The sequence below is a fragment of the Triticum aestivum genome, chromosome 5A, assembly GCF_018294505.1.
Source record: "Triticum aestivum cultivar Chinese Spring chromosome 5A, IWGSC CS RefSeq v2.1, whole genome shotgun sequence".
Classification (NCBI taxonomy): domain Eukaryota; kingdom Viridiplantae; phylum Streptophyta; class Magnoliopsida; order Poales; family Poaceae; genus Triticum; species Triticum aestivum.
This window is the reverse complement of record NC_057806.1, coordinates 667,787,057-667,814,499: the sequence shown is the minus strand read 5'-3', so window position 1 is coordinate 667,814,499 and position 27,443 is coordinate 667,787,057. Positions and strand designations below refer to the sequence as shown.

The following is a 27,443-nucleotide window of genomic DNA, read 5'->3' as shown; positions in this document are numbered from 1 at the left end:
GCGTTCGGCGGCGACGAGCGGTGGGGGGGGCGAGGGGATCGGGATCCCGATCCAGATCCAGAACGACGAGGGGGGGTGGGGAGCGAGTGGGGCGACGGGGGGGGGGAGTGGGTGTCGGTGGGGCTAGGGTTTCGGGAGTGGGGGGATATGGGGAGTGAGGGATGGCCGATTGGGCCGGCCTGGTGGGTCGTGGCCCAGTTGGGCCGGTGGCCTGCTGGGCCGGAGCACCGGGGGGGGGGGGTTCTTTTCCTTTTTTTGTTTTCTGTTTTCTTTTATTATTTCTCTTTTATTTCTTTACTGTTTTCATTTAAAGTTTCTATTATTATTTTTATAAAATACCAAGTTAGCACCTAAATTAGTATTACTAACTAGGCCTGTGCCATAATTATTTTGGCACACTATTAATTTAGTTATATTACTATAACTTTATAAAAGGCATTAAAGAAATTGTTTTGCCCTAAGCTTTGGTTATTTTAGTGAAATTAAATATTATAAGAAATGTTGGTTTCTCCACCATTATTACTCATGAACTATTCGTCACATTTAGAACATTTTAGTTTTGATGTTTGAAAACTTTTGTTGTTTGTCTTTAATTAAAATTTTGAATTTGAATCGGTTTCGAACTAACTCGAGATTAGCAACTATAGTCGAGGTGACATGGCATCATTAGCAGAGGTTCACTGTAGCTTTATTATCCGGGCGTCACAGTGATGCTGTGCTGGTAGGGCCCGGCAATCAGCCAGTGAATGTTGGAAGCATGAATTCCTCCAGAGAGGGTGAACGATTTTTATATACTGCATGCATGGGCGGCTTCTTCGGGATAGGGACGACCCGGGCTGTTCCTTGTCTGGAGCTTGCGGAGCTGTACGGCTGGCTTCTGGGTGCATGCAGCAGCCCGAGTACATTTTGCAGGCTACTACTACTCGTGCACAGTGCGCTGTGCCCGTGATGCCTACGGCAGTGCCTTCGTGCGGGCTCCAAGTTCGGCAAATTTGACAATTTTGATCTTGGGACGAAATCAATTCACGGAATGAACTGCCCATAAAACTATTTCACAGCACTGACCCTTTTGTGTAGCATCCGCCACGCAAGCGCCACACCCTTCGGTGCAACGCCCAGCTCAGGGGCGTTGCACGTCTGTCTACCGTGGCAGCCTTGGGCCCGCACCCAGTAGTGTAGCGCCTCCGAGCTAGGCGCCACACATGTAATGTGCAGCGCCCGGCCTGTAGGCGCTGCACTGTGACACCGGTCGTACGCCATGGCGGTGGAGCAGCGGGTAATAATGAAAGTGGCCTGTTTTATGAATTTCGTATTTATTTCAAACACAAATGCCCCATATGTAATGTTATGAATTGTTTGTTTGTAGGCGCTTGCACCTTTGAAGCTTCGTTCTCACGGGGTCACCCTTGGGTGGATGCGCTATGATGAGCGATACACACAGTATGTAAGGGAGACAGGACTTCTCCCTTTCATTCATATGGTCAGACGGTCGACGCCACCCAACAATGCTCCAGCACTCACCGCGCTTATTGATCATTGGCGGCCGGAGACACATAGTTTCCATCTACGGACCGGGGAGATGACAGTGACGCTCCAGGATATTGCTATGATCACCGGTCTTCCTATCGATGGGAATCCTCTATGTATGAGCACCGATTCCGATGGGTGGCGCGCGCAGATGCATGCCCTTATCGGTATGGTTCCTTCGGAGCCTCCGGAACCAGCAGCAGAAAACAAGAAGAAGGAAAGAGTCGCAGCCGGTGATACTTTCACGTGGATTACTGAGCACTTTGGTACTTGCCCACCGGAAGCTGATGAGGACACGTTCAAGACATGTGCTCGTGTCTACATGTGGTATGTGATATCCAGGACTATGTTTGCTGATGGCACAGGCAAGAATGCTCCATGGATGTGGCTGAAGGCGTTGACCGTCTTCGATAGCAAATGGAGTTGGGGTTCAGCGACACTGGCTTACTTGTATAGACAGGTATGAAGTTGTTTCTTTTTCACTTCATTGCTACATTATGAATGCGATCTTGCTCTTAATTGAACCATGTTCTCTTTTATGTGTAGTTGGACGAAGCCTGTTGTAGGTCATCTGGAGGTATTGGTGGTTGTTTGCTCGCACTTTCCATATGGAGCTGTGAGCATTTGCCGGTTGGACGTCCGAAGAAGGTGAAGTACGATGATTGGGACGACAAAGGCGACCTACTACGGCTACCCACTTGGGCTTACAAGTGGGATGTGATAAATGAGACGACAGATGATCCCTCGGTCATGTACAAGTTGTACCAGAGCGAGCTTTACGCTATCACGCCTGAGCAGGTGAATTGACATGGCATAAGTGATTATGATGCTTCTATTGCAAGTCGATATCAATTTTGCATTCTATCCCATTTTGCAGGTGATATGGGAGCCGTATGGAACAGGAGATAGTTTTGGGAACCCTTTAGAGTTCAGGTTGAATCCGACGTGCACTAGGGATAGGGATCTCTGGCGTATGTGGTGCCCACTCATATGCAATTGGGTGGTTGAGCTTCACCTCCCACATCGAGTGCGCCGTCAGTTTGGTTTGTTCCAGGCACATCCGCTGGAGTGGGAGGACACGGACAAGTTGCTACACGCGTAAGATATAATTAACCTTGAGTACTTAGCAGCTTCTCAGCGGTTTCGATGCTACTAATATTATGTTTCTAACTTGCAGGTTGGATAGGAAAAGGCGGCGGAAGATTAAGGATTGGGCCAAGCATCACAGAAAGTATGTCGTATAGTTTGCGCTTAGTGTGGAGCAAGCTAGGGCTGGAAAAGGAGTCCAGCTTCGTGAGCACTGCCCTGTAGCGTTCAACAACTATCTCACATGGTTTCTTGCAAGTACCCGTGTGGAGGTATGCAAGCCGGCGTATGCTGAGGAGATTTTGGAAGAACCCACTGTTTTTGATGAGGTAGCCCAACACCAGTACAACGCATTAGTCAGGAAAGGCAACTCAGTGATCCCTTCAGCTCCAATGATGAACTTTGTGGTATTTGCCCTCTTTGCTTTTCATTCACACTATTCACATCTTCGCTTGCCTAACACGTTAATACTATTTCTGTTCATAGCGTGCCCAGATCAAGAAAGCAGCTGATGAGACCGAGACTATTCTTGAAACAACCCCGGCTGGCAAAAGCGATGGAGAAGGTGCACTTCGAGCATTCATCAAGGTTCACATCTCCTTCAAACTAGCACTTAACATGTGTTGCTACGTTCGATGTCTCATTCACTTGTACATGTTGCAGCGCCAGGGCCAAAAGTTAAGGCGGCTATCAAACCTTTTTGGTTGTCGTGACCCCGAGTATGTATCACCAGAACGGTCTAGGTCGGTGACACCATCAGATCCCGCTTCGGGCCAGAGCCATGGTGATCATTTGGAGGATGAGGATGTGGGTGTGGTCACCCAAGAGGTATGGCATGAGCATATATATCCAAATGTTGATGCATTGCTAACTATATCCTCACACACGGTCTTTCCATATCTTTTGTTGATGCATAGGTTGCTGCTGATGATATGACCTTGGGGACGTACCAGGTTAGGTCTGCATACATGCTAAAGCCTAGGAAGGGAATCAACAAGTACACACCTGAAGACTTCACCGAAAGAGGCAAAAGGACGGTCGGCACCTCGCGGATGGCGGCTTTGGATGACTATTTGGATGACGATGTCGATGACGTGGAGGAACCGGAGCCGGAGAGGGAGCGTGTTCCTCTTCCTAGGAAGGTGAAGAAGTTAGCCAGCAAGAGGGGGGAGCAGCCAAAAAGCGCTCAAGGAACTAGCTCTTCTTAGGAACCAGCCATAGTCCTTTATTTGTAATGTCGGTGAACTTGGAGTTGTTATGTCGGTGAACTTGGAGTTGTGGTAGCTCTATGTTGAACTTGATCCTCTTTGTATGTCTTAGTTATGTTGAACTTGGAGTTGACGTCTTAGCAATGTTGAACTTGATCCTCTATGTTGCACTTGTTGTCTTAGTAATGTTCAAGCTGTGACTATTCTTGTTGTCTTAGCAAAGTTTCTGACTGCTTATTCTAGGAAATGTTGCAATGTACCTGATAATGACCAAGTTAGCTGAGGCGCCTAGCGTTGAGGCGTTGCACACTTGGACTGAGCTAAACAGAGAGCAAACATTCTGTTTGCAAGCTACAGCCGCTGCAGCGCCTAGCACCGAGGCGCCACACTGTACAGTGCAGCGCCCCAGAGCTAGGCGTTGCACCTGTACTTAGCAAATTTTTTGGCACATGCACACATATTCCGATGAGGAGAGATAGTAGTTCACGACACATAGCAAGCAAAGCACTGTGACACATAGTAGTTCACAATACATAGTACTTCACGACACATAGTAGATCACGACACATACTAATTCATAATACATAGTACTTCACGACACATAGTAGATCACAACCAAATCGAGGAGGACAGATAGTAGTTCACAACCAAATCGAGGAGGAGAGATAGTAGTTCAGGACACATAGTAGTTCACAACCAAATCGAGGAGGAGAGATAGTAGTTCATGACACATAGTAGTTCACAACCAAATCGAAGAGCATAGTTTAGAGGATAACACGATTATCATCCACAAGCAAGTTGAAGATGACATAGCTCTATTGCGTAGAGCAAGGCCCCTTTCCCTTGTTCTTCTTCCTCTCTTCTTCCTCTTCCTCCTCCCTTTTCCTTATGAGGTGGGCCTCCTTAACCACCCTCTCCACGAATATCTTATCCTCCCTCTCTTTTTTTTCAGCTGCAATTGCCCAAAGCTTCATGGTTCCTTCTTCAAAATCCTTTTGACGCTTCTTCTGTGCCTCCTCACATTTCCTCACCAATGCTTGCTCCCTAGCGCGCATCGCATTTGACGCTCTCTCTTTTGCCTTCCTCTTCTCCTCAAGCTCTTCTTCCTTCTTCTTCTTTAGCTTGGCTGCATCCTCCTCTCTAAGCTTCTTCACAGCCTTCTCCCACCATCCCGCCATCTCATCTTCGCCATCCTCCTTCATTGTTGGTTTGTTGGGTTGGGAAGCCGCCATACCTACAATGAGTGAAACATAATGGTTAGTAAAGACAATACAAACAAATGGAAGCACATGTAAAAGAAGAACATATGAAAAAGAAGAACATATGGAAAACAAGAACATTTGAAACATTATAGTTAGTGAGCAACATACGAAAATGGTCCATTGAGGTATCCAAACATTCCTCTATAACGACCTTGCCCTTGTCCATCACCACGGCCAAGTCCATCACCAAGGCCAAATCCATCACCACGGCCAAGACCATCACCACGGCCAACACCACCACCACGAGCTATACCACCACCATGGCCTAGACTACCACCACCACGGCCTCTTGTAAGTCCTAGTTGCCGACCTCTTTGTTGCCTAGATCCTCTTTGACTAACACTTGGTTGGCTTGTCACTTGTTGGCTACCACTTGGTTGGCTTGGCACTTGTTGGCTACCACTAGGTTGGCTCCCACTTGGTTGCCTTGGCACTTGTTAGCTACCACTTGGTTGCCTTGGCACTTGTTGGATACCACTAGGTTGGCTCCCACTTGGTTGCCTTGGCACTTGTTGGCTACCACGTTGTTGCCTTCACACTTGTTGGCTACCTCTTGGTTGGCTTGGCACTTGTTGGCTACCACTTGGTTGGCTCCCTTGTGTAGCTCCTTGTTGGATAGTGCTTGCATCATTTTTCTTGGACCTTTTCCTTGGTTTCGTACATTTTCTTTTGTTGTGGCCATGACCTTTGCATTCCCCACAACAAGAGCTCTCACGAGGCTCTTGGAATTGACCGTTTCCCGCTTCACGGCGGCCACCATGGCCCCATCCGTCCATGTCGCCTCTAAGACGCTTTGTTTTACGTCTACCCCATTTAACAACCTTCAACTCCGGATCCGGCCATAGTTGAACTCCATGGTACTCCGGCCATTGTGATTGGTCAAAGTATGGGTGAAAGCGGGGAGCCCATGTTTTCTTGACCGTCATGATTGAGAACTCCAACTCCCTCATGGTGCGTGGGTGATTGATGTCCACATTTCTAACGCGACCGGCGGTATACAAATGTGAGCATGGGAGATGAAGCAACAATGGCCTCCCGCAAGAGCAATCACATTGTGTTAAAGACACCTTGAAAGCCCGACCTCCATGTTGCCGGCCATCATTTGTGGTTCCTCCTGGCTCTTTCACTTCATACTTCCACTCTTCGTTGTCATATAATATAGCTTCTTCTGAGTCCGCCTTTCGTGATTGAAATTCTAACCATTCATCAACCTTGGGTGGGAACTTGTACTTGTACTTGCACGGGTTCTCACCCGCTATCTGTGCATTAGTTTCCATTGAGTACTTTAGAAAGTACGCATTCATCTTGTCAAATGTGTATTGAACTATTGCCGTCACGGGTAATCCACGTGCACCTTTGAGCACCCTATTGAAGCATTCAACCATATTGCTTGTCATTTGACCGTATCTTCGGCCATCTTCATCAAAAGCACGTGCCCACTTGTTCCGGTGTTGAATGTGCCTATTCATAAAGTCTTGATCCCCGTGATCAAGTTTTTTGTGTGCGAGCAATTTGTTCAACAAAGTGACGAACCGCTTCTCAGAGAAAGCAAGACAACAATCTTGAAGATCATCGGCCAACTCCTTAAGGCCACATGCCCTATAGAAGTTCGAACAAAAGTGCCTCATGCACCATCGATGGGGCAACAGAGCATGCCCGGGAATGTCAATCTCCACCGCGTTAAGAATTCCTGCATGCTGATCTGATATGACACAAATTTCCCTTTGAGCGGGTAACACCTTCATCCTCAAAAGACGCATAAACCACTCCCAGTTGTCATTGTTCTCCGCCTCAACCAAAGCAAATGCCAATGGCAACACCCGGTTATTGGCATCACTTGCTATCGCAACCAACAAGGTGCCCTTGTATTGTCCGGTTAAGAACGTGCCATCAATGGCGATGACCGGCCTACAGTGTTCGAAAGCCCTCACGCATTGCTCGAACGCCCAAAATGCACGGCCAAATACTCAGACTTTCTTTCCTTCATAAACCGTTGTTTGGTGCCCATGAGGCTCGACAACATGAACCATGCCCGGGTTTGTGGCGGCCATGGCTAACAACAACCTAGGGATTCGGTTGTATGCTTCCTCCCAAGTACCATACAACATCTTAAATGCGGCTTGCTTCGCCTTCCATGCCTTGCCGTACTTCATCTTGTAATGAAAGATGTCTTTCACAAGGTCAATGACATGTTGGACGCTCATTGTTGGAAGTGTGGATATTGAGTTGGAGAGCCTGTAAGCGATGAACTCGGACGTGAGTTGTCTGTGGTCTTGGGACACAATCTTGCCATCCACCCTTTTGCCTCGGCACATGTGAGTTGGCACACAACTCACTACGTGCCAAGCGGGACCTCCTTTCCATGGTCTTGCACGCACAATCCACGGACATATTTCATCTTCACATGCACATGCAACCGTGTAGCGCACATTGACGTCCGAATGCACCACCTTGTGTGGACGATAATGCGTAACCGAGTAGTTGTCGAGCCACATCGTCAATTCCAAGAAGGTTTCGAACTTACACCCTTTAGCAATCCGGTTCTTGTCGTCTCCCAAATCACGGTGAGAGCTTGGCCTAACCCCAAGAGATATAGATTTGCCACCATCCACAACGGCTTCATCCGCGAGACTAACATCCTTGAACAATGGTGTCTTGTGATCCTGACTGAATACCTTCTCGAAAGCTTCGGCCTCCTTCACCGTGAACCCCTCCTCATCAACTTGTTCCTCGGGACCTTCGTCATCCGAATCCGATGCATATGCACGGGAAAAAGGGATGAATGGTCCATTGTCTCTTGCAAATGATATTTGTCAAGATCACCCACATTGTTGTCATGGAGATCAACTTCATTGTCATCGTCCGCATACTCATCATTGTCCTCTTGCAAAGCTTCATCTTGGTTGTTTGTAAACGGGCTCAATGTTGGCCTCACTTCTTGGGTCAAAAGAGGTTCAACAATTTCATCTCGCTTCAAGGGTGGGGGGCTACTAGCAACCAAAGGGGAGGGTTTCCGGTTCAAGTCCAAATGCAAATTTGAATCAACCTTCTTCGTTGCAAATAACTCAAGAGCCTTGTCAAGTGAATCATCCACCGTTTCCTTGTATGCAACCCAACGTTGCTCCGAGTTGATACGCATTGTCTTCCAATGGATGTGCATTCCAAAACCTACATTATGCCTTCCCTCCAACTCAACGATATCACTAGGGTCCATCCAATTCAAATCTTTCCTCACTTGTTGCAAGAGCTCCGCATAGCTAGGACTACTATCAAACACCATATCTAGCTCATCCGGATCCGGTTCAATATTGCCTTTCAAGAAGGCGTCTTTGTCCCCATGATGAACAAACACACATGTTCTTCCCATCCCTATAAGCATTCAAACAACACAACGTAACATTGCTTCCATGAGTACTAATTTAAGGATTAACACGAAATACAAACCCTAATATATATATCAAACAACAACCCTAACAATAACCCTAACTCTAACCATAACCCTAGCACCAACATAAGAACACCCATAAGAATAACCCTAACATACTAACAAAGCCTAATCATAGGAAATTGGCAAACAAAGATCTCACATCTCCATGCAAATCTCTAGATCCAAACGAAACTAGGGTTTCCCCAAACTAGCATTACTTGGATCAAAACAAGGGGATCGGAGAAGATTACCTTGAGGGAGGGTATGACTTCGAAATCCACGGACACTCTTCAAATTTGCAAGTTTTGGGAGAGGATTTGAGAGGGGGAGAGAGTGGGAGAGGGGGCAAAGCTCGGGTTGGGGTGTGTGGGGTGGGGGAGTGGGGGAGGGGGGCCAAGCCGCTGGATAAGTCACAGTGCAGCGCCTACGGGCCGGGCGCTGCACATTACATGTGTGGCGCCTAGCCCGGAGGCGCTGCACTACTGGGTGCGGGCCCAAGGGCTGCCACTGTGGACAGGCGTGCAACGCCCCAGAGCTGGGCGTTGCACCGTAGGGTGTGGCGCCTGCGTGGCGGGCGCTACACAAAAGGGTCAGTGCTGTGAAATAGTTTTGCGGGCAGTTCATTCCGTGAATTGATTTCGTCCCAAGGTCAAAATTGTCAAATTTGCCTCCAGGTTCCCTCTACACCCAACGAGGCTTTTGTAACTTTGTTCATACTGGTGGAGTGGTGGTGGATAGCCTTGGTGTTGCCAGTGGCCATGTGGTGCTTGCTTGCTCTTCTTTCGCTTCTTCCGTCATCGATTACGCCCATGCCGCAGGTGGCGCCGTCCTTGTATCCCTCTGACGGGGAAGTTGTGGCGTTTGGTGGGATCCCTGTGAAAGTGCCCTTGTGCTCCCAGGTGAAAATGCACCTGGATGATGACCTTAGAGGGCTTTCAATCCCCTATATTCAGAGTGTGTGTAAGAGTATCTACAGCCGAACTTTGCAAATCCGGGTCATCAAACGTCCGTGAACATGTCTGGGCGTGTCCGTGAAACCTTAATGTTGAAACCTTAATCCGGGTCATCACACCTTAAATTTTCTTTGCTGCATCCGAATACCTCATGTTGAAACCTTACAACAATAAAATCCTACATAGTTCAACTCATACTACTCTATTCATCGTAGGAGATGTTCATTATCTTCGTGCCCGGCTTCAGGTACATGGACGACAGCGCAGTTCCGGCTCTTGTGGCTGCCCCGTGTCGACCTCTGCCTCCATCTTCTCGTCGAGTTTGGCGTGTCGGGCGCCGCCGTTCCTGTCGGATGAACTGGCGGTTGGCCTTCACATATGCCTCATCTTGGATGAACTCCAGGATGCCCTGCTGCTCCGCCGTCTCGCCCGTTTGGGCGACCGCGAACTCCGCCTCCGCGTCCTCCATGTTGAATCCCGGAGCCGGCGTCAGCTCCTCCTCCGGCTGCTCCGTCTCGTCCACCTTTGCATCCGCCATCTCCATCGGAGCTGGCTGCTGCCCCTCTTTCTCCTCCTCCTCTGGCCCCGACAAGTGCAGAGGCAGGCCGGTAGCGATGCAGGCGACGCGCCTCGCCCGGGTCTCCTCCTCAATCTGATCCGACGCTCCGAAGTGAGCATAACATATATGGTCTTCTTTTGCCGAGCCATGGCATAGCGGGAGGGCGTGGGAAGAGCGGCTGAGAGAGAGAGAGAAAGAGGATGGGCTCTGGCTGGCGGCGTAGAGAGGAAGGAGGTGGAGGTGGCTAGGGTTGGGGGCCGCCTGGCAGATTTGGCCTCGGACGACTAGCCGGAGCGGTGTCACGCGGCGTTCACACCTCTATGGGTGGAGGCGTCCGTCGGACCGCCGGGTTTTCAGGCGATTCCATGTGGGATCCCATCGTCAGTCCGACGTACCAGACACGCCCGGGCCCCCCATATCCGCCTCAGATTTGGGCTGGGTATGAGGGGTGACGGTCAGGCCTGACGTTTGAGGCCTATTTGAGGAGCCCGTCTGGGTCACTTTTTTTATGACTGGTCACTGACCGGACCATCCGTCCGGGCGTTCGACACAGCTTTGGGGCGCCTGGTTGTAGATGCTCTAAGGTCCTGAACCCAGAAGATGTATGATTCCCAAAAATTCATATGGATATTCCGGAGAAATCTAACAAGTTCAAAGTACCTCGCAAGTGCACGAAGAAGGGGTTTGACCTTTTTCTGTGGTGCGATGTAGTTCGCATCCAATGTTCTCAAAGAAATTTCATGACGGGTGAAAGAAAATATTTGAAATAGCGGACGTTTTCGGGGCTTGGCTAAATGACAATTTCTTTTAGACAATTCTAGGTAACAGAATTTAGATTCCATCGCTCTAATGGAGGCGAGCGTCGAAATTTTGTGGCACCATCGTTCCTGTAGCGGTCTAGATTTTGCTTCGTCGACAAGACAATCGAGGAGTTGAAAAGGTTGTTGGACGTAAGATGCAGTTGTCGAGCAACAAGTATCTGTCTAGGGCCTTCATTAGTGTTGCCAACCCCAGTCATTTCTCGTCCATGCTCTACTCTATGTCGACAAAGTATGCGGAGTTGATTGATACGTACCCACACATCAAGACATGGGAGGAGGTGCAGCTGACGAGGCCGTTTATGAAGAAGGTGATGGTCGGCAATCCAACATGCTTCATGGTTTTCGATTCGTAGCGGAAACGATAGAGCCATCCAAGATCCAAAACCTCAATGTTCATGTAATACGATTATTAGGAGTTGTTAAAAAAATACTTATTCATAATGCACTTTCGTGATCATGTTTACATGCTTTTATCGCTCAATCACTCGTCCTCATGGTTGTCATTGTCGATGTAGTTGGATCTCTCCCTTCACCCACGGTAAAATTGTTGGTGCGATGGAATTCCGTCGGTCGTCCAACTGGCCACCCATGGAAGCACTTCCGCGCTCGGAGTTTGGGCGTTCTAAACCAATTTCAACACGAGCGTTGAAATTTAATGGGTGGATCCATCCCAAACCATTGGCGTGGCATAATCCGTGACGTTTCTGAAAACAGAGTTTCATCATCCCCACCCCATGCATGTGTGTTCCCATGTCTATCCTCACTCGTTGTTAAACTATGGTTGGTTGCGTCTTGCTTCTTCCTTGTCTTTTTTTTTTCTTTTTGCGAAATTGCTTCTTCTCTGTCATATCTTACTTCCCGGTCAACAGATCTGTTGACGCAGATTCGTTTATTCCCGTGCGAATTTGATCATTTACTTTTAACCTATAACAGATTTCAATAACTTATACTACCTCCGTCTAGGTGAATAAGTCATTCGCGTAGTTCTAGGTCATCGATTTGAGCAATTAAATATATGTTATATGTAATGAAAAGTATATCACTAGATTTCTACACGGATGTAGTTTTTAAATATATATTTTTTATCACATAAAATACACATTTAAATAGTTAAATCCTCGACCTAGAACTACGCGAATGACTTATTCACCGAGACGGAGGTAGTACTGTATTACGTCATCATCGACGAGGTCATTGGATCACTCTTCATCACAGGCACAGGCACAGCCAGAGCGGATCATGTCAACTGTGTTGACCCAGACTCGTGTGCGAATTGGGGAGCCGCCTGTTGACCGCTGCTCATTGCGGTCCAATCCCGCAGCACACCTACCCTGTCTCTGTCTGGTCTTCTCCACGCGTACGCGCCACCAACCCCACCTCACGCCGCTAATAAAACCAATCACTTCGTCTGCATTAACAAGAGGCAGCACCCATAAAAGCAACAAGGAAGAGGCGAGGAAGGAGCGCGCACCCCATTTTTCCCAAGAATCATCAATCAACCAATCGAGAAAAGAAAAAGGAGAAAAGACGACGGCCGGCCGCGCCGCACGACTAGTCGAATACAAATACTCCGTCTCTCCTTCCTGTGTCATCAGTCATCACCTCACCACCAGACCAGACCAGACGCGTCCAACTCTTCCCTCATCCACGACCGTCTACGCCTCCTATCCAACCAGTTCCTCCACCGGCCGCGAGCCAGGACCGGCGGCCGGGGCGGCCATGCATAACCGGGCGGGCGGCGGGGGCGGGGCGGCGGGGGAGATCGTGGAGGCGGGCGAGAGGATCGTGCCGCACAGCGGGCCCCTGGGCGCCAAGCGCTCCGCCATGCGCAAGAGCGCGCGCTTCGCCGAGTCCGTGTCCGCGCCCCTCACGGCGCCGCACGGGGCGCCGGCGCCGCGGGCCAGGAACGACGGCGGCGGCGACGACGACGACGACTACGTGGAGATCACCCTGGACGTGCGGGACGACTCGGTGGCGGTGCACAGCGTGAAGCCGGCGGCGGGCGGCGAGGACTCGGACGTGAAGCTGCTGGCGCAGACGCTGGAGAAGCGCTCCTCCTCCTACGGCCAGGGCGTGCTCCGCACCGCCTCCACGCGGATCAAGCAGGTCTCGCAGGAGCTGCGGCGCCTCGCCTCCGTCAACCGCCGGGGGGCCGGCCCCGGCCGCGTCGACAAGTCCAAGTCCGCCGCGGCCCACGCGCTCAAGGGCCTCAAGTTCATCAGCCGCACCGACGGCTCCGCCGGCTGGCCCGCCGTCGAGAAGCGCTTCGACGACCTCGCCGAGAACGGCCTCCTCCACCGCTCCAAGTTCGGCAAGTGCATCGGTAATCACCGCGCCCACAACTGCTTCCTCTCGCGTCAATCAAAATTATGCTACTCCTTGTTCGTTCGTGGTCGATTAATTACTGTCGAAATTTTTCGCAGGGATGAAGGAGCTGGCGTTCGCCGGCGAGCTGTTCGACGCGCTGGCGAGGCGGCGGAACATCACCGGGGACAGCATCAGCAAGGCGGAGCTGCTCGAGTTCTGGGACCAGATCTCCGACACCAGCTTCGACAGCCGCCTGCAGACCTTCTTCGACATGTACGCATTTATTGCCAGCAAATTTCACTGATTAATCCCACGAGTACTTACTACCACTCATTAATAAGAACTATACTTGATTATCATTCCGACTAAATGAACCATCAATCCACGAACTAACGCAACCAATTAATCAACCAACAGGGTCGACAAGGACGCTGACGGCAGGATCACCGAGGAGGAGGTCAAAGAGGTTAGTCAGATCCATTCCCACCACTCTCAATTTCACTGCTCCGTTCACGTTCAGGTTCAGGTTCGGGTTCGGTCAAAGAGAGAGCTTCTGGCTGCCATGACCGATTTTTCGACGATCAGTGACTGTCCTTGAATACTAGTACTTGCGACTTTCTCCTTTGCCTGATTGCCATTGCACGTCGGCGTCGATGTCATCCACCACCACACGTTATGCTGACCTCGACATGTCCTTGTCCTGCAAGCTCCCACTGGCCTGCCGAACCTGCCAAATATTTCTTTCGTGATCTCGAATATAATCGTGTAACGAGCAATTGATATCCGGCGATTGACCTTGTAACTGACGGTTATTCTGGTAATCTGTCGTGCAGATCATCACGCTGAGCGCGGCGGCCAACAACCTGAAGAAGGTCTCGGAGCAGTCGGAGGAGTACGCCCGGCTCATCATGGAGGAGCTCGACCCCAACAACCTCGGCTACATCGAGGTAATTAAACATCGGCAATGCCGTGCTTCTCTTGTTTAATGGCATGCATGATTCGTAGTAGTAGTATGTGCAAGATTGGTCGGCTGCTCTGTTTTGCTGCAAACGGTGTTGCATGAAACTAATTAGAATGTTGTCAATGAATCAATTTGCTGCAGCTGTACAATCTGGAGATGCTGCTGCTGCAGGCGCCGAGCCAGTCGATGGGGATCGGGACAACCAACAGCCGCAACCTGAGCCAGATGCTGAGCCAGCACCTCCGGCCCACGGCGGAGCCCAACCCGCTCCGGCGGTGGTACCGCCGCGCCAGCTACTTCCTGGAGGACAACTGGCGGCGCTGCTGGGTGATCCTGCTGTGGCTCTCCATCTGCGGGGGCCTCTTCACCTGGAAGTTCATGCAGTACCGGGAGCGCGCCGTGTTCAAGGTGATGGGCTACTGCGTGTGCGTGGCCAAGGGCGGCGCCGAGACGCTCAAGTTCAACATGGCGCTCATCCTGCTCCCCGTGTGCCGCAACACCATCACGTGGTTCCGCAACCGCACCGCCGCGGGGCGGTTCGTGCCGTTCGACGACAACATCAACTTCCACAAGGTGATCGCGGCGGGGATCTCGGTCGGCGCCGGGCTGCACATCATCTCCCATTTGACGTGCGACTTCCCGCGCCTGCTGCACGCCACCGAGGAGGAGTACGAGCCCATGAAGCCCTTCTTCGGCAAGGAACAGCCGCCCAACTACTGGTGGTTCGTCAAGGGCACGGAGGGGTGGACGGGGCTGGTGATGCTGCTGCTCATGGCCATCGCCTTCACGCTCGCCATGCCGTGGTTCCGCCGCGGCAGGCTCAGCCTCCCCAAGCCGCTCAACCGGCTCACCGGGTTCAACGCCTTCTGGTACTCGCACCACCTCTTCGTCGTCGTCTACGCGCTGCTCATCGTCCACGGCCACTTCCTCTACCTCACACACAAGTGGCAAAAGAAGTCGGTACGTATCCATCCATCTTTAGGCCAGTCTCATGCATCAGTGCTCGCTCCACCTTGAACTGTAAAGATGACACCTGCCTGTGAACAAAATGAATGTGATGTTGGTGCAGACGTGGATGTACCTGGCGGTGCCGATGGTGATGTACGCGTGCGAGCGGCTGACGCGGGCGCTGCGGTCGAGCGTGCGGCCGGTGAAGATCCTCAAGGTGGCGGTGTACCCCGGCAACGTGCTGTCGCTGCACTTGTCCAAGCCGCAGGGGTTCCGGTACAAGAGCGGGCAGTACATCTTCGTCAACTGCGCCGCCGTCTCGCCCTTCCAATGGTACTGCTAATTCACTACTCCCTCCGTCCACGAATAAGTGTACTTCTAGCTTTTGTCCTAGGTCAAAATTTCAAAACTTTGACTTAACATAAAAGCTAGAAGTACACTTATTCGCGGACGGAGGGAGTATGTAGCAACTCTAATCATTAGATTATATTAGACCATCATCATGAAGGTACGCACGAACAATTATTAATTAACAAAAAAAAATGAATTGATGGACGTGCAGGCACCCGTTCTCCATCACGTCGGCGCCGCAGGACGACTACGTGAGCGTGCACATCCGGACGCTGGGCGACTGGACCCGGGAGCTCAAGAACGTCTTCTCCAAGGTCTGCCGGCCGCCCACGGAGGGCAAGAGCGGCCTGCTCCGGGCCGAGTACGACCGCGACGGCGCCATGTCCAACCCGAGGTACGGCCCCTTGTTTCTTCTGCTCCGTCTTCTGCTCCGTTGAAACGGATTCCGGCCGGAATTTTTGTTCTATGTGCGGTGCGGGTCGTGGTCCAATCTGGCCGGCCTCTGCCTCTCCGGTAGTGGTCCGGCGGTAGGTGGTGGTGGATGGCCACGAACGCTTCCACACACACATGTGTCAAAGCATCACTCCGTACGGATTGTTCCAACAAATATAATATACTAGTCAAAACATATGAAATTGAACCTCTGGAAGAAATCTGTACGCACTCTAGTATTATGCGTCTTTGGCACGAGACGTTATTCGTTAGCCGCCTCCTCTGACTTTTAATTCTTCATTACCTTTTTCTAAAAAAATCGGTCAGAAGAGCTCGGAACAGAGGAGGAAATTTAAATTTTGCACTGACTAACCAAGGACCTAATAACTAATAACATGTAACAATAATAAAACTATGATGCTTCTACTGTTTCTTACTAGTGCGTTAAACATCCACATACAGTCCAGACCGGAGTCAGTGGCAAAGTCTCTGCGTAGGAGTGGAGTTTTGATCTTTGTCATTGTTGTGCATATATAGCAGCCATATTATGGCCGATTCCGTTTCGGCTAGGATATGGCGCAACTGACGGGTGGGTGGACAAGTGACTGGCAATGTCTAACATTATCTTGGGGAAAGTGACTGCTAATGCCCTCCCGGTGGAGGTGGAAACACATCCGGCCACTTGTTCAGTGGAGGGTCGCCGGCCATCGGTTGAAGATAGAATAAGAACATTCTCCCTTCCGGTTGTTAAATCATTGCTTAAACATTACTAGTATCTGATATCAATGTGTTTCCCCATGTGATTGGTGTCTTGATCATGTCAATCAGTCCTAATAAATTAAAATCACTGCAACTTAATGTAGTAGTCTTACAAAATGTGATTGTGTTGCAGCTTCCCAAAGGTGCTGATCGACGGGCCGTACGGCGCGCCGGCACAGGACTACAAGCAATACGACATCGTGTTGCTCGTGGGGCTGGGCATCGGGGCCACGCCCATGATCTCCATCATCAAGGACATCATCAACAACATGAAGCGGTTCGAAGGCGACGTCGAGTCCGGCAACCCCGGGGACGCGAGCACGTCGGCCTCGTCGTTCCGGACCCGGCGCGCCTACTTCTACTGGGTGACGCGGGAGCAAGGCTCCTTCGAGTGGTTCCGCGGCGTCATGGACGAGATAGCTGAGTCGGACAAGAAGAGTGTCATCGAGCTCCATAACTACTGCACTAGTGTCTACGAGGACGGGGACGCCCGGTCCGCGCTCATCGCCATGCTCCAGTCCCTCAACCATGCCAAGAACGGCGTCGACATCGTCTCCGGCACCCGTGTCAAGACCCATTTTGCCCGACCAAACTGGCGCAACGTCTACAAGCGTATCGCCCTCAACCACCGTGAACAGCGTGTCGGTAAGTACCAAACTCTCTTTGTTTCACACGTCCATACTCAAATTGTTGGTACCATAACTAGCTAGCATGCTCGGGAAGTACCATGTTAAGTTTCATGCTTTCTCGGTAGTTTCTTCACACGTGCATGGTCGAAATTTGGTCGAAGAGACCGTGAAAGTCGATATCGATTTGTTTTATGCTTGTACGACTTCTCCTCCCGTGGGTCGCTGTGAGAGGAACTTCCTGGTGCTAGACTGAACCTAAGTGTATAGCGATGGCCTAACTTTCTATGCAAAACCCGGGTTGGACATGCATGATCCTTGTCAGGATCGAAGGTGTATGCGTTCAACTTGAACTGGCATGGATAGGGAGTAGCCAAGGTTGAACCAACCAATTACTGTTGCTTGCTGATAGCTACACCCAACAGTAAATGCTGAGCACATAAAACCATTCCATTGTAGAACCAAATTTTGGGAGTGGTATGCAAAATGATAGGTATGCCACATGTTAGGTGCCAACCGATCATTGTTACTTGCTGATGGCTGCAACCACTAAAGAAATTTTGAGCAGTCTAAAGTCTGGATAGAACTATCAATTAATATATGCATGAGGTATCTCAGATTCCTCACCATAAATTAATTAACCTCAGTAGCATATACACATAAGATTCTTACAATCCATCGATGAGCTCATGCTCATCTACTCCCTGATGCACAGTAAATTCAAATTGTCCATAAAATTTTGCATGCTTGTAGTGCACTTGAGCATCTTCGGCGTAAAAAAAAATCAGTTTTTTTTTAAAAAAATTACTGCTCATGTCGGGTGTAGACAAGCTTGGGTGCCAAAAGTCATCCTCAAATATTCTCCCTTACCTAACTTGGTCATATTAGGCAAGGCATGATCTTAACGCCTCAACCTTTACCGCTAGGATTTAACAGCAAACATAATAGGGTTAGGTAAGAAGGCTATAGGAGTAGCCATATCGTATTTGTGTTGAGGGTGAGGAGAAAGGAGAGGATAGAGAAGAGAAATGGGTTGTAGATAGCATTTGCAGCACCACTGCAGCAGAGTCTCGAGAAACTTCGTGAGAGAATGAGATGTGCTATTAGATTGACTATAGATGACATATCAATGTGATAGAGCGAGCAGCCGGCTCTGTTATTTTTCTTTTCTTGCTCTAAGAATTACATGATCGATCAATCAACATTGTTATATATGCACACACATAGCATTACTTTTCTGAATTAGCATTTACTCTATGATTCTTGGATATCACAGGAGTATTCTACTGCGGTGCACCGGTGCTAACAAAGGAGCTGCGTGACCTTGCGCAAGATTTCTCGAGAAAGACAAACACGAAATTCGAGTTCCACAAGGAGAATTTTTAACTTCTGTAGGCAACTCAGCCACAAGAAGTTGTTCTTTTTGCGGAAAGTGTGTTAATTCAGTACATATTAAGTTCTTATTCCTATGAGTAGAGCGACTAGATCAAAGGAGATATTGAATGTGTTGATTTAGTACATAGCAAGCCTTGTACTTATGAAAAGTAGAGGGACTAGATCAAAGTAGGTATTGGTTGATTATGACAAGTTTGATCAGATTTCGTCAGCTTTTGCCTAGAAGAATAACAATACACTTAAGCAGTGTGGAAGTTGCATGCACAAAATTTGCAACTTTCTTAATCAACATCCATGATTAGTATACAGTCTGACCAATGTTTTAATCAATCTCCGTGCCTAACTGAAGTGCAGTGCGAATTTTGTGCTAATTGTTCTGCAAATCAGCGAGGGAATGTTGGAAGCAGGAATTCCTTCAGGGAGTTCTGTGCTAATTGCTCTGCAAATCAGCGAGCAAATGTTGGAAGCAGGAATCCCTTCAGAGTTCCAAGGAAATGCCTGTTTTGCTCTTCCAAATTAGAGCCAAACAGAGTGTTGTGTAACTATGGACGAAGGGCGTATACATTTATGGCTACTTTCGCGTGGTTCCATCGGCCTAACAGTAACTGCAATCCTTTTTTTTTGAAATAGCAATTATCCTGCATTCATTAAGAAGAAAAGAGTTGCTCAGTTAATTAAAAAAAACCAACCAAAAACCAGGTTGCCCGGTTAATTATGAAGAACCGGGCAAAAACCATCACAACCGCTAAGCGGCACAAATAAGATACCCCCCACATACCACTCCAAAGAGGGTCTCGTCAAGATAGCACGCATGCGCTATCGTCATCACTCCTCTCCTAGAGACATCATCGCCATCCCTAAACTCGGAGCAAACGACTCCGACTTCGTCATAGACGATCGTCGACTCAACCACATTGTAGAGGCCGAGTGAAGATGAATGAAGATCCGCGCCAAACAGCCACCTGCGACCAAACAACGCAGCTCCGACTTTGACGAAGAAAGTAAAGGACAAAACTAGGCACGACTGGTGCCACAGGATATTGCCGAAAGGACCACCTGCAACCAGTCATTGTACACCACGGGACCCCACCGCAACAGCTTCGACTTCATAGCAGCAAACAAATCGAGGACATCCCGCGGACACGCCGGAGAAGAGCCGACTACCTCAACCATTGCCACGTCGCCGATATCGCTCCCACCGTCTTTGTTGCCGCAGAAGCCTGGACCCCACAACCGCCGCAAACCACCAGTCCCGCTTGCCGATGCTGAGCTCTGAGACAAAGCCCTCAAGAGGGGAAAACGACACCAAGGCGCCGCCATTGTCCGATCATAAGATCAAGGGTTTCCCCTGGAGAGGCCGAGATGGCCGGATCCGTGCGTTACGGGTGTGGCAGCAAAGCAGCGATGCCTCCAGAAAGGTCAACGACAGCCACAACCGCCGCCATCGCTCGCCACGGCACAAAGCCGAGACAGGGTCTTCATTCAAGCTCCCACGCCACCTCGACCGCACATCATCCCGCACCGACACCGACACCGGCAAGCCCACCAACCACCACCACCGCACTAGCCCGTCGACGAAGGAGCTGCCGCCGTAGCCAACCGCACCTCGCGGAGAGCATCGACGACCAAACACAAGAGCCAGCTTCCAGATCCATGAAAGGCCACCAAGAGCTGAGCCACCGGACGCAGCGGACCGCCGTGCCCTGCTGAGCACCATGCCAACAATGAAAGGAGGTGCACCGCCCGAGACTGCAACCACCATGGCTGCCGCCCGCAGCCAAGCATGCATCAGATGCGCGCTCTCACGACCGTCGGAGACCAGATCGACCATACCTGCACCTTGAAGCAGCACCTCCACGCCACCACGGGCCTCTGAGCCGCGCGCCCTCGACGTGCGCCACACCAGATCCGCACGAGCTCCACCCGAGGCATCTTTGCGATGCCAGATCTGGGCAGCACAAGCACCCGTCCCTCACGGCCGAACCTCCGCCCGTGCCACGCCTGCGCTCCTCTCCCTGCAGCCGCCGGAACCCCCTGCCTTTCAAGTCGAAGTAATTAAGATACAAAAAGGCTTGCACATTATGATGAGTTCACTTTGTTCACTCATTTTCGATTCACATTACAGATTTGCAAGGACATCCTCCTTATACGTAGTCCGAATTTCGAGAACTAAAAACTCATCCCATCATTGAACCCAGCGTCGTAGGCGGCATCAGACTCCAAGTCACCGAGCATCATCCCGCCAACCACGCCACCGAGGAGCCCGAGGCCTAGGCCCATTCCCATCCCTCCCGCATGCCTTGCCGGTGCAGCCATAGTCGTTGCTGGCGCATACCCATACATTGTTGCCGGTGCTGGAGCAGTATTATACATGTACGGTGGTGGATATGGCTGTGGTGGATACACTGCGTTTGGTGCACCGTAAGGTACACCCGGTGGGTATGAAAATGTGGCATGCGGTGGTGGGTATGCGGTGACGGGCACCATGGGTTTGGGCATTGCCACCTCAGAGCCCCCAGAGTACTTGACATACTGCCCTTGTTTGTTATCTGTAGCGCTTGCGGAAGCAGCTTTGATGCCGGTGAACTTGTAGCTCAAGTAGAGAACGCCGTGGGCACGGCCAGACGAGGGTCGCCGCACTTGGTAGCTCATGGTCTTTGGGTCATTAGTGTTATTTGTGCCTGCCAAAAGATCATTAAGGGGCACAAATACTTCACCAACGTCATGGTGGCCGAAGAGGAGCGCCTCCGAGCGTAGCAACACATGGAGGGCGAGCCCGCGAGTATCAACACATGCAGGGATCGGCAAATGGAGCATGGCATTCCATGTGGGATTTTGGCCATTGTTGTGGTCGACTTGGGTGCCATGGGTAGGCATCCAGGAGTTGGCCCCGGAGATGGAGGCAACGGCATAGACGCGCATGCGAGAGAAGAATGACACCTTCTTAAGATCGCTCGCCGAGATCAACGTCAGCTCAAGGGTCTGGTATGACATGGCCGACGTCGCCGGGAATCGAGATGGTTGAGGGATGTAGGGCTAGGAGGAGGAGGAGGAGGGACTTTTTCTGAAAGTGGCCCCTCAACTTGGAACATTGGCGTGATGTGACTACTTAAAAGGGGAGTGGCTATGTGTGGATTTGTCATTGAAATCGAAACTAAGAATAGATTAGATAATTGGTGGCTTGAGACTCTTTTAGAAGTGTCTTTTTGTGTGGCCTAGCGTTGGTCTTGCACCTCAGGCCCTTCCCGTGCTCCACTTTGTACAGATGTTAAGGCTCCAACAATAAAATCGGTAAAAAGAATAGCAAAAATGTTAGAAAAACTGAACTGTCGCAATGTGCACGCAAAATTTGGAGATGTTTGGAAATTCAAAGAGGTCGTGGCAAAAGTAACAAAATTTGGGCCTATAAGAATCTTTGAAAACCCACAATGTTCGGAGCTGATTTTTTTGTGTACGGCTCCTCGAATGTCATTAACCCTGAATTTTTTCGCACTTGAGCATCTTCTATGCGAAAATAATGATAAATATATTTTTTGTATTTTTTACTATTTTTTAAAATTACTATTCACCGGGTGGAGATGTGCCCAAGCTCAGGTTTGAATTATCGAAGAAGAGCTACAAAGTCCTCAAGATATAGTATACAACTTAATATAAATTAGAAGCCTAGCACAGAACATGCTCACAAACCACTAAACAAGGACCCTAATCAAAAAGGGGCACGAGGCATTTAGCCCCAGCTCTATACCAGATATGAGCATCATTTTTTTGTCGACCAAGTGATTCAAATGGACGAACTTTTCTTCAGAGGCTCTGTTGTTGCACTCTTTCCAGATAGACCAAGCGACCAAAATGACAATGTTGTTCAATTTCTTTTGTTGTCCATGAGGGTTTCTGTTTCTATCATTACCCCACCAACCCTCAAAAGCACTGCCAATAGCAGGTGAAACCGTCGCGAGGCCAACCCAAGTAAGGACCCTATTACATGTAAAACTAGAACAACACAGCCCACCAGAAGACGATTCGCGCCCTGTGGCAAGGAAACGCAAAGCACACACTTCCCATTACGTGGGAGGTTTCTCCAGATAAGCCGGTCAACAGTCCAAATCCCTTTCCGGACAGCAAGCCAGGTGAACATGTATTTTGCAACAGAGAGGAGTCCAGGTCTTCCATATCGCGTTAGCCCGGACAAATAGTTGGATTCCTTGGAACGAGATTTGTACGCCAAACTGGAAGAGAAACGAACATAAAAATTCAAAACGCAAGTCCATCTATCTGTTGGCTTGCAAATTTTCAAAAGAATATGACCATTTGTTAGTAAAGACAAAACGCCAATATGTGAATGAATACTATAAGTTACATAGCCACAAATTATCTTTTGACAGGTCACAAATGATAAAAAATTTAAGAGGTCCTATTATGTAACTTACGTATTACTCCTATATGCATATTCAACAAACCTGACCCTAGAAAATTTCTTAGGAGTCTCCCTTCTTTTTATATAGGAACTTAGGAGGCTCCTTGAACAATACGCCATAACAAACGATAGATCTATTTCATATACACTTTTTAAAAATGGATATACAACTTTTTGTCCCTTCATACATTCCTCTCATAAATTATATTCTATACACACTAAAAACCCTAACCTAAAATTATGAAGGGACTCGTTCAGTTGAGCCTCAAATAATCGGTAATAAATAATGCTAGATGTTTTTACACGAACCAGCTAGAGTTCTTCTTTTACATACTAGATGATACCTTGCAGATTGTTGCGGAGATGTTTTACAATATATTTTAATGAGATTTGACTGTGTGGAACATAAATACTTGAGTAATAAAATGAGAACTAAAACTCAAAATACATATTATTTATTGTATTTGATTTGTTGTATAGTTGTAAAATATTTATTAATATAAATATCATAATAGAATGCGAGTTCTCGTGCATGTTTGTATGCCGAGGTGGTTTTTCTATGCATGGTTGTGTGTTGTGGTGTGTTATTTCTCGTGGATGTTTGTATGTTGAGGTGGTTTTTTCTATATATTGGATGTATGCTGTGGTAGGTCATTTCCCATGCATGTTGCACATTGTGGTGTCATGTTTGCGTGTTGAGAGGGTTACCTATTTAGATATAGAAGATAAAACATGGCAGAAGTTAAAGGTTATACATATGTGGCCAAGCCAAATGAAAAGGAAAAAAATGTCTTATACATATCCTATTCCACTCTAATACATGGTGAGCCCTCTAAGAAAAAGTGCCAACTGCGTCCAACAAGGAAACTTAGTCAGAGGCCAAGTAGCGGAATCAGTGGTCATGAGCCGAAAATGATAAAGCTAAGGTGGCCCAAATATAGCGGCTACATAGCGACACATGGAAATGAAAACGGCGATGCTGGAAGCAAAACTGGAACAATTCTAAAAATAGCAAAATAGCAACAAAAAAAAGCACCGAACACGTTGAGAATAAGAATACAACGCCATCTACCGTCGTTGTGATGATGAACGAAGATATTAAGTTGCGAAAGGAAGTGCTCATCGCGTCACCGTGTATGATGGGCCAACCCATGGTTACATATCCTAGTCCACTCGTATTAATACGTGGCCAAACCAGAGTCTTCCTTTTTAGCATTATATTGACGCACAACAAAAGGAAAAAAAAGGGAAGAACTAAGACACAATAGGTGAGATGTCCTAGGTGATTATTGCGTCCGATATTGAACCGTGAGGTTCGCAATTTGAGTCGCACATACACCAATTTTTTGAAGGTTGCAAAAAAGGAAAAATGGGCCGAGCACAGGTCGGAGTGGGGTGTGTGTGCCGGTTTGCACAAAACCCTATAACAGGCACTAAAGGCGCCGAATGGGATTTGTCATGTACTAAGCGCTGACAGTTTGACGCATTGTGTGTCACCTAGAAAACACGATACGATGTATAATCCTATTTGATGCCTTTCGCACAGATTATAACCTATTGTGCAAACCGGCACACACCCCCGACTCCGATTTGGGCTCGGCCCATTTTTCTTTTTTCTTTTCTAGTTTTGCAACCTTCAAAAAATTGGCGTATGTGCAATTCGTACTGCGAACTGCACGTTCAACACCAAACGCAATAACCACCTAGGACACCTCACCTGTTGTGTCGTAGTTCTTCTTCTTTTTCCTTGTGTTGTGCATCAAATGCAATGCTAAAAAAAAGACTCTGATTTTCCTTTTCTTTTGGTTTTGGTCGTTTTTTTCTTTGGTTTTACTCAGTTTTTCTTTTATTTTTAATTTTATTCATTTTTCTTTTCTTCTATTTTTCCTGATTTTTCAAATGTGTGATTTTTTTTAAAATATGAAACCTTTTTCAAATTCGTGAAATTTTTTCAAGTTTGTGAATCCTTTTCAACTTCATGATTTTTTTCTAGTTATGTGAACTCTCTATTGATTTTTTAAAAATTTTATTAAGTTTCTTCCAACCCGTGAATTTATCCAGTTTTTTCTTCAAAAAAAAATTAAAATCCATGAACTTTATCCCACTACGAATGAACTTTTTTCAAATGCAAGAACCTTTTTTCCAAAATCGATGAATTTTTTTCCAAAATTGATGAATTTTTTCCTTTGGTTATTTTTTTCGAAATTTACGAACTTTTTTTCAAAGTGATGCACTTTTTTCGGAATTGGTGAACTTATTTTCAAAATTGATCAATTTTTTTCAAAGTGGATGAAATTTTTTTAAATTGACGAACTTGTTTCCAAAAAATTATGAAGCTTTCGAATTCTATGAACTTTATCAATTTTTTCGAATTTTTTTCCATACTCTGCTGTTTATGAACTTTTTTTGAATATATGCGCTTTTTCAAATGTTTTCTCTTTTTTGGAATTTGTTTTTTGTTTTTTTAATAGTCAACGGCTGACAAATCAATTGGTCAACTGTCGATCGGTCAAACGTTGATCGAGCGAACTAGAACGGCAAAATGAAGCAACCGCTTCGCCGTGTATGATGGGCCGGCCTATGGTTGCGGACACGGGCGCCGAGCTGTGGGCGCTGGACATGGGGAGCTGTGGCCGCTGGAAAGGCTACCTGGTGCTGAAGGCGCCCAATAGGAGGTCCCAGACAAGCAACCGAGCGACTAAGTGCACTGCCCATTCCAGCGGTAAACGGATGGGTCTCGTTCCAGTTTTGAGAACCATCTATCAAGTACCTTAGCCAGTATTTTTTTTCTTTTTTCTTTTTTCATTTTTTATTTCTATTCTTTTTCTTTCTTATAAATTCATAAAATTTAAAAGGATGTTCAAAATCTATATCTGTATCTATATCTATATCTATACCTACTATTAAAGGGAATAGGTATTCTTGGTTTGGTTTTAGTCCTTTTCGTTTGGTTTACACGCGCTAAGCGATCTGGGCCAGGTACTTGTATGTTGATAGGCCTTTTATGGGCTTTCATAGAGACCGCAAAAAACAATTGGATCAAAATAAATCAACACTGTGGGAATTAGACACAGGACCTCCTGTCTAGCTCTTCGATATAACAACCAACAACATATGCGCTTTTCACATTTACTAATCCCAACTCACTCTAAATAAACAAGTGGTAGTCATCATGTTTAGAGCAAACTAATTAAGCGAATGAGCTAATAAAGGAAGGATTGTGGGCTTAAATAAAATATTTAAACGAATATGGCTAATTAAAGAAAGGATTATGGGTAAACCAGTGGAATAACTAAGAGAACTATTGTGATCTTAATAAATTCTAAGGTAGGATAATTAAAAGGAAGAATATGTAGGCTTCAATGTGTTGGGCTAATAAATTAGAAAAGGAAGGATTTGATTCCCAACTAAAACGGATGAGGACGTCATGGTAATTAATGAAAGGATTATAGTTAAATGTCATTAAAAAGGATTATATTAAATGAAATCCGTGGGAGATTATGCCCGGCAACGAAAAGATGAACATGGCTAAATTTCAACGTGTTTTTTATGTTTATTTTGTAGAAGGATGCTGTGTTGTGAGATTATGCCCGCCAGCATGTTCTTCATATTGAATCCGGTGTTGTGAGACATTATCTTTGCACAAAACATCTTTTTCCCGTTGCAACGCACAGACATATGTGCTAGTATTCAAAAAAGACAACGCTAACGCCCACACGTGTGTTGGGAGACAAACCCGCCCACACGGCCTATAACACACAGACTGCGACATGTCACTGCATGCATGCATGTGGGAATCTTTTTGAATTTTTAGTTTTTAAAATGTTTTATCTCTTAAATAAAAAAACCAATTGAAGATCCGTTTTCACCATTAAATCCCTTGCAACGAGATCTTCAAAACTAGATCTCATATCAATATATTTCGATGATTTTTTTGGGGTTAAAAGTTGCCATGTCTATTGCATATGAATTTCCATGATATTTACACTGAATTTGCTATGATTTGTTTCAGCTATTTTCTTCTACATTTAAAAGTAATTTTGACATATTATAAAATGGGGAATTAAGAAACTAGACTTGTCATGAACCATAAACTAAAATTGCCATGATACATGCACTTAAAATTGCCATGGTTCATACAAAAAAAAATTCATGGTCAAAGTACTGGAATTGACATCATAAAAAAACTAAAATTGCCATGTTCTACAAACTAAAATTGCCACATCACAATTTTAGTTTAAGCATTATGGCAACAACAGTGTAAACATCATGCCAACGTTTGGACAAAAAAATTTGTCGAAACATATCAACATGGCTTCTAGTTTTGAAGATCTCGTCGAGACGGATTTAATGGTGAAAATGAATTTTTAATTCGAATTTTTAATTAGGAGATAGAACATTTTAAAG

General features: G+C 47.5%; 2 protein-coding genes across 3 annotated transcripts; one reads left to right on the top strand and one right to left on the bottom strand.

Moving 5' to 3' along the window:
• The first annotated feature begins 12,337 nt into the window (after positions 1-12,337).
• Positions 12,338-18,868, top strand: LOC123105821 (respiratory burst oxidase homolog protein B). 2 transcript variants are annotated; one of them, XM_044527978.1, is made up of 10 exons: positions 12,348-12,527; positions 13,002-13,166; positions 13,267-13,423; positions 13,568-13,616; positions 13,984-14,097; positions 14,253-15,071; positions 15,181-15,392; positions 15,622-15,804; positions 16,735-17,246; positions 18,504-18,868. In XM_044527978.1, the coding sequence occupies exons 3-10, from the start codon at positions 13,269-13,271 to the stop codon at positions 18,611-18,613; spliced, it is 2,154 nt and encodes a 717-aa protein (XP_044383913.1). In that variant the 5' UTR covers positions 12,348-12,527; positions 13,002-13,166; positions 13,267-13,268; the 3' UTR covers positions 18,614-18,868. The 2 variants fall into 2 exon arrangements, with proteins under 2 accessions (XP_044383912.1, XP_044383913.1); XM_044527977.1 differs by having other exon boundaries at positions 12,338-13,166.
• Positions 18,869-20,480: 1,612 nt separating this feature from the next.
• On the bottom strand, positions 20,481-21,687 carry LOC123105820 (protein SRC2-like). The gene has a single exon (XM_044527976.1). It carries the CDS (start codon positions 21,614-21,616, stop codon positions 20,792-20,794), a length of 825 nt encoding a protein of 274 aa, XP_044383911.1. The 5' UTR covers positions 21,617-21,687; the 3' UTR covers positions 20,481-20,791.
• Between the last annotated feature and the right edge of the window lie 5,756 nt (positions 21,688-27,443).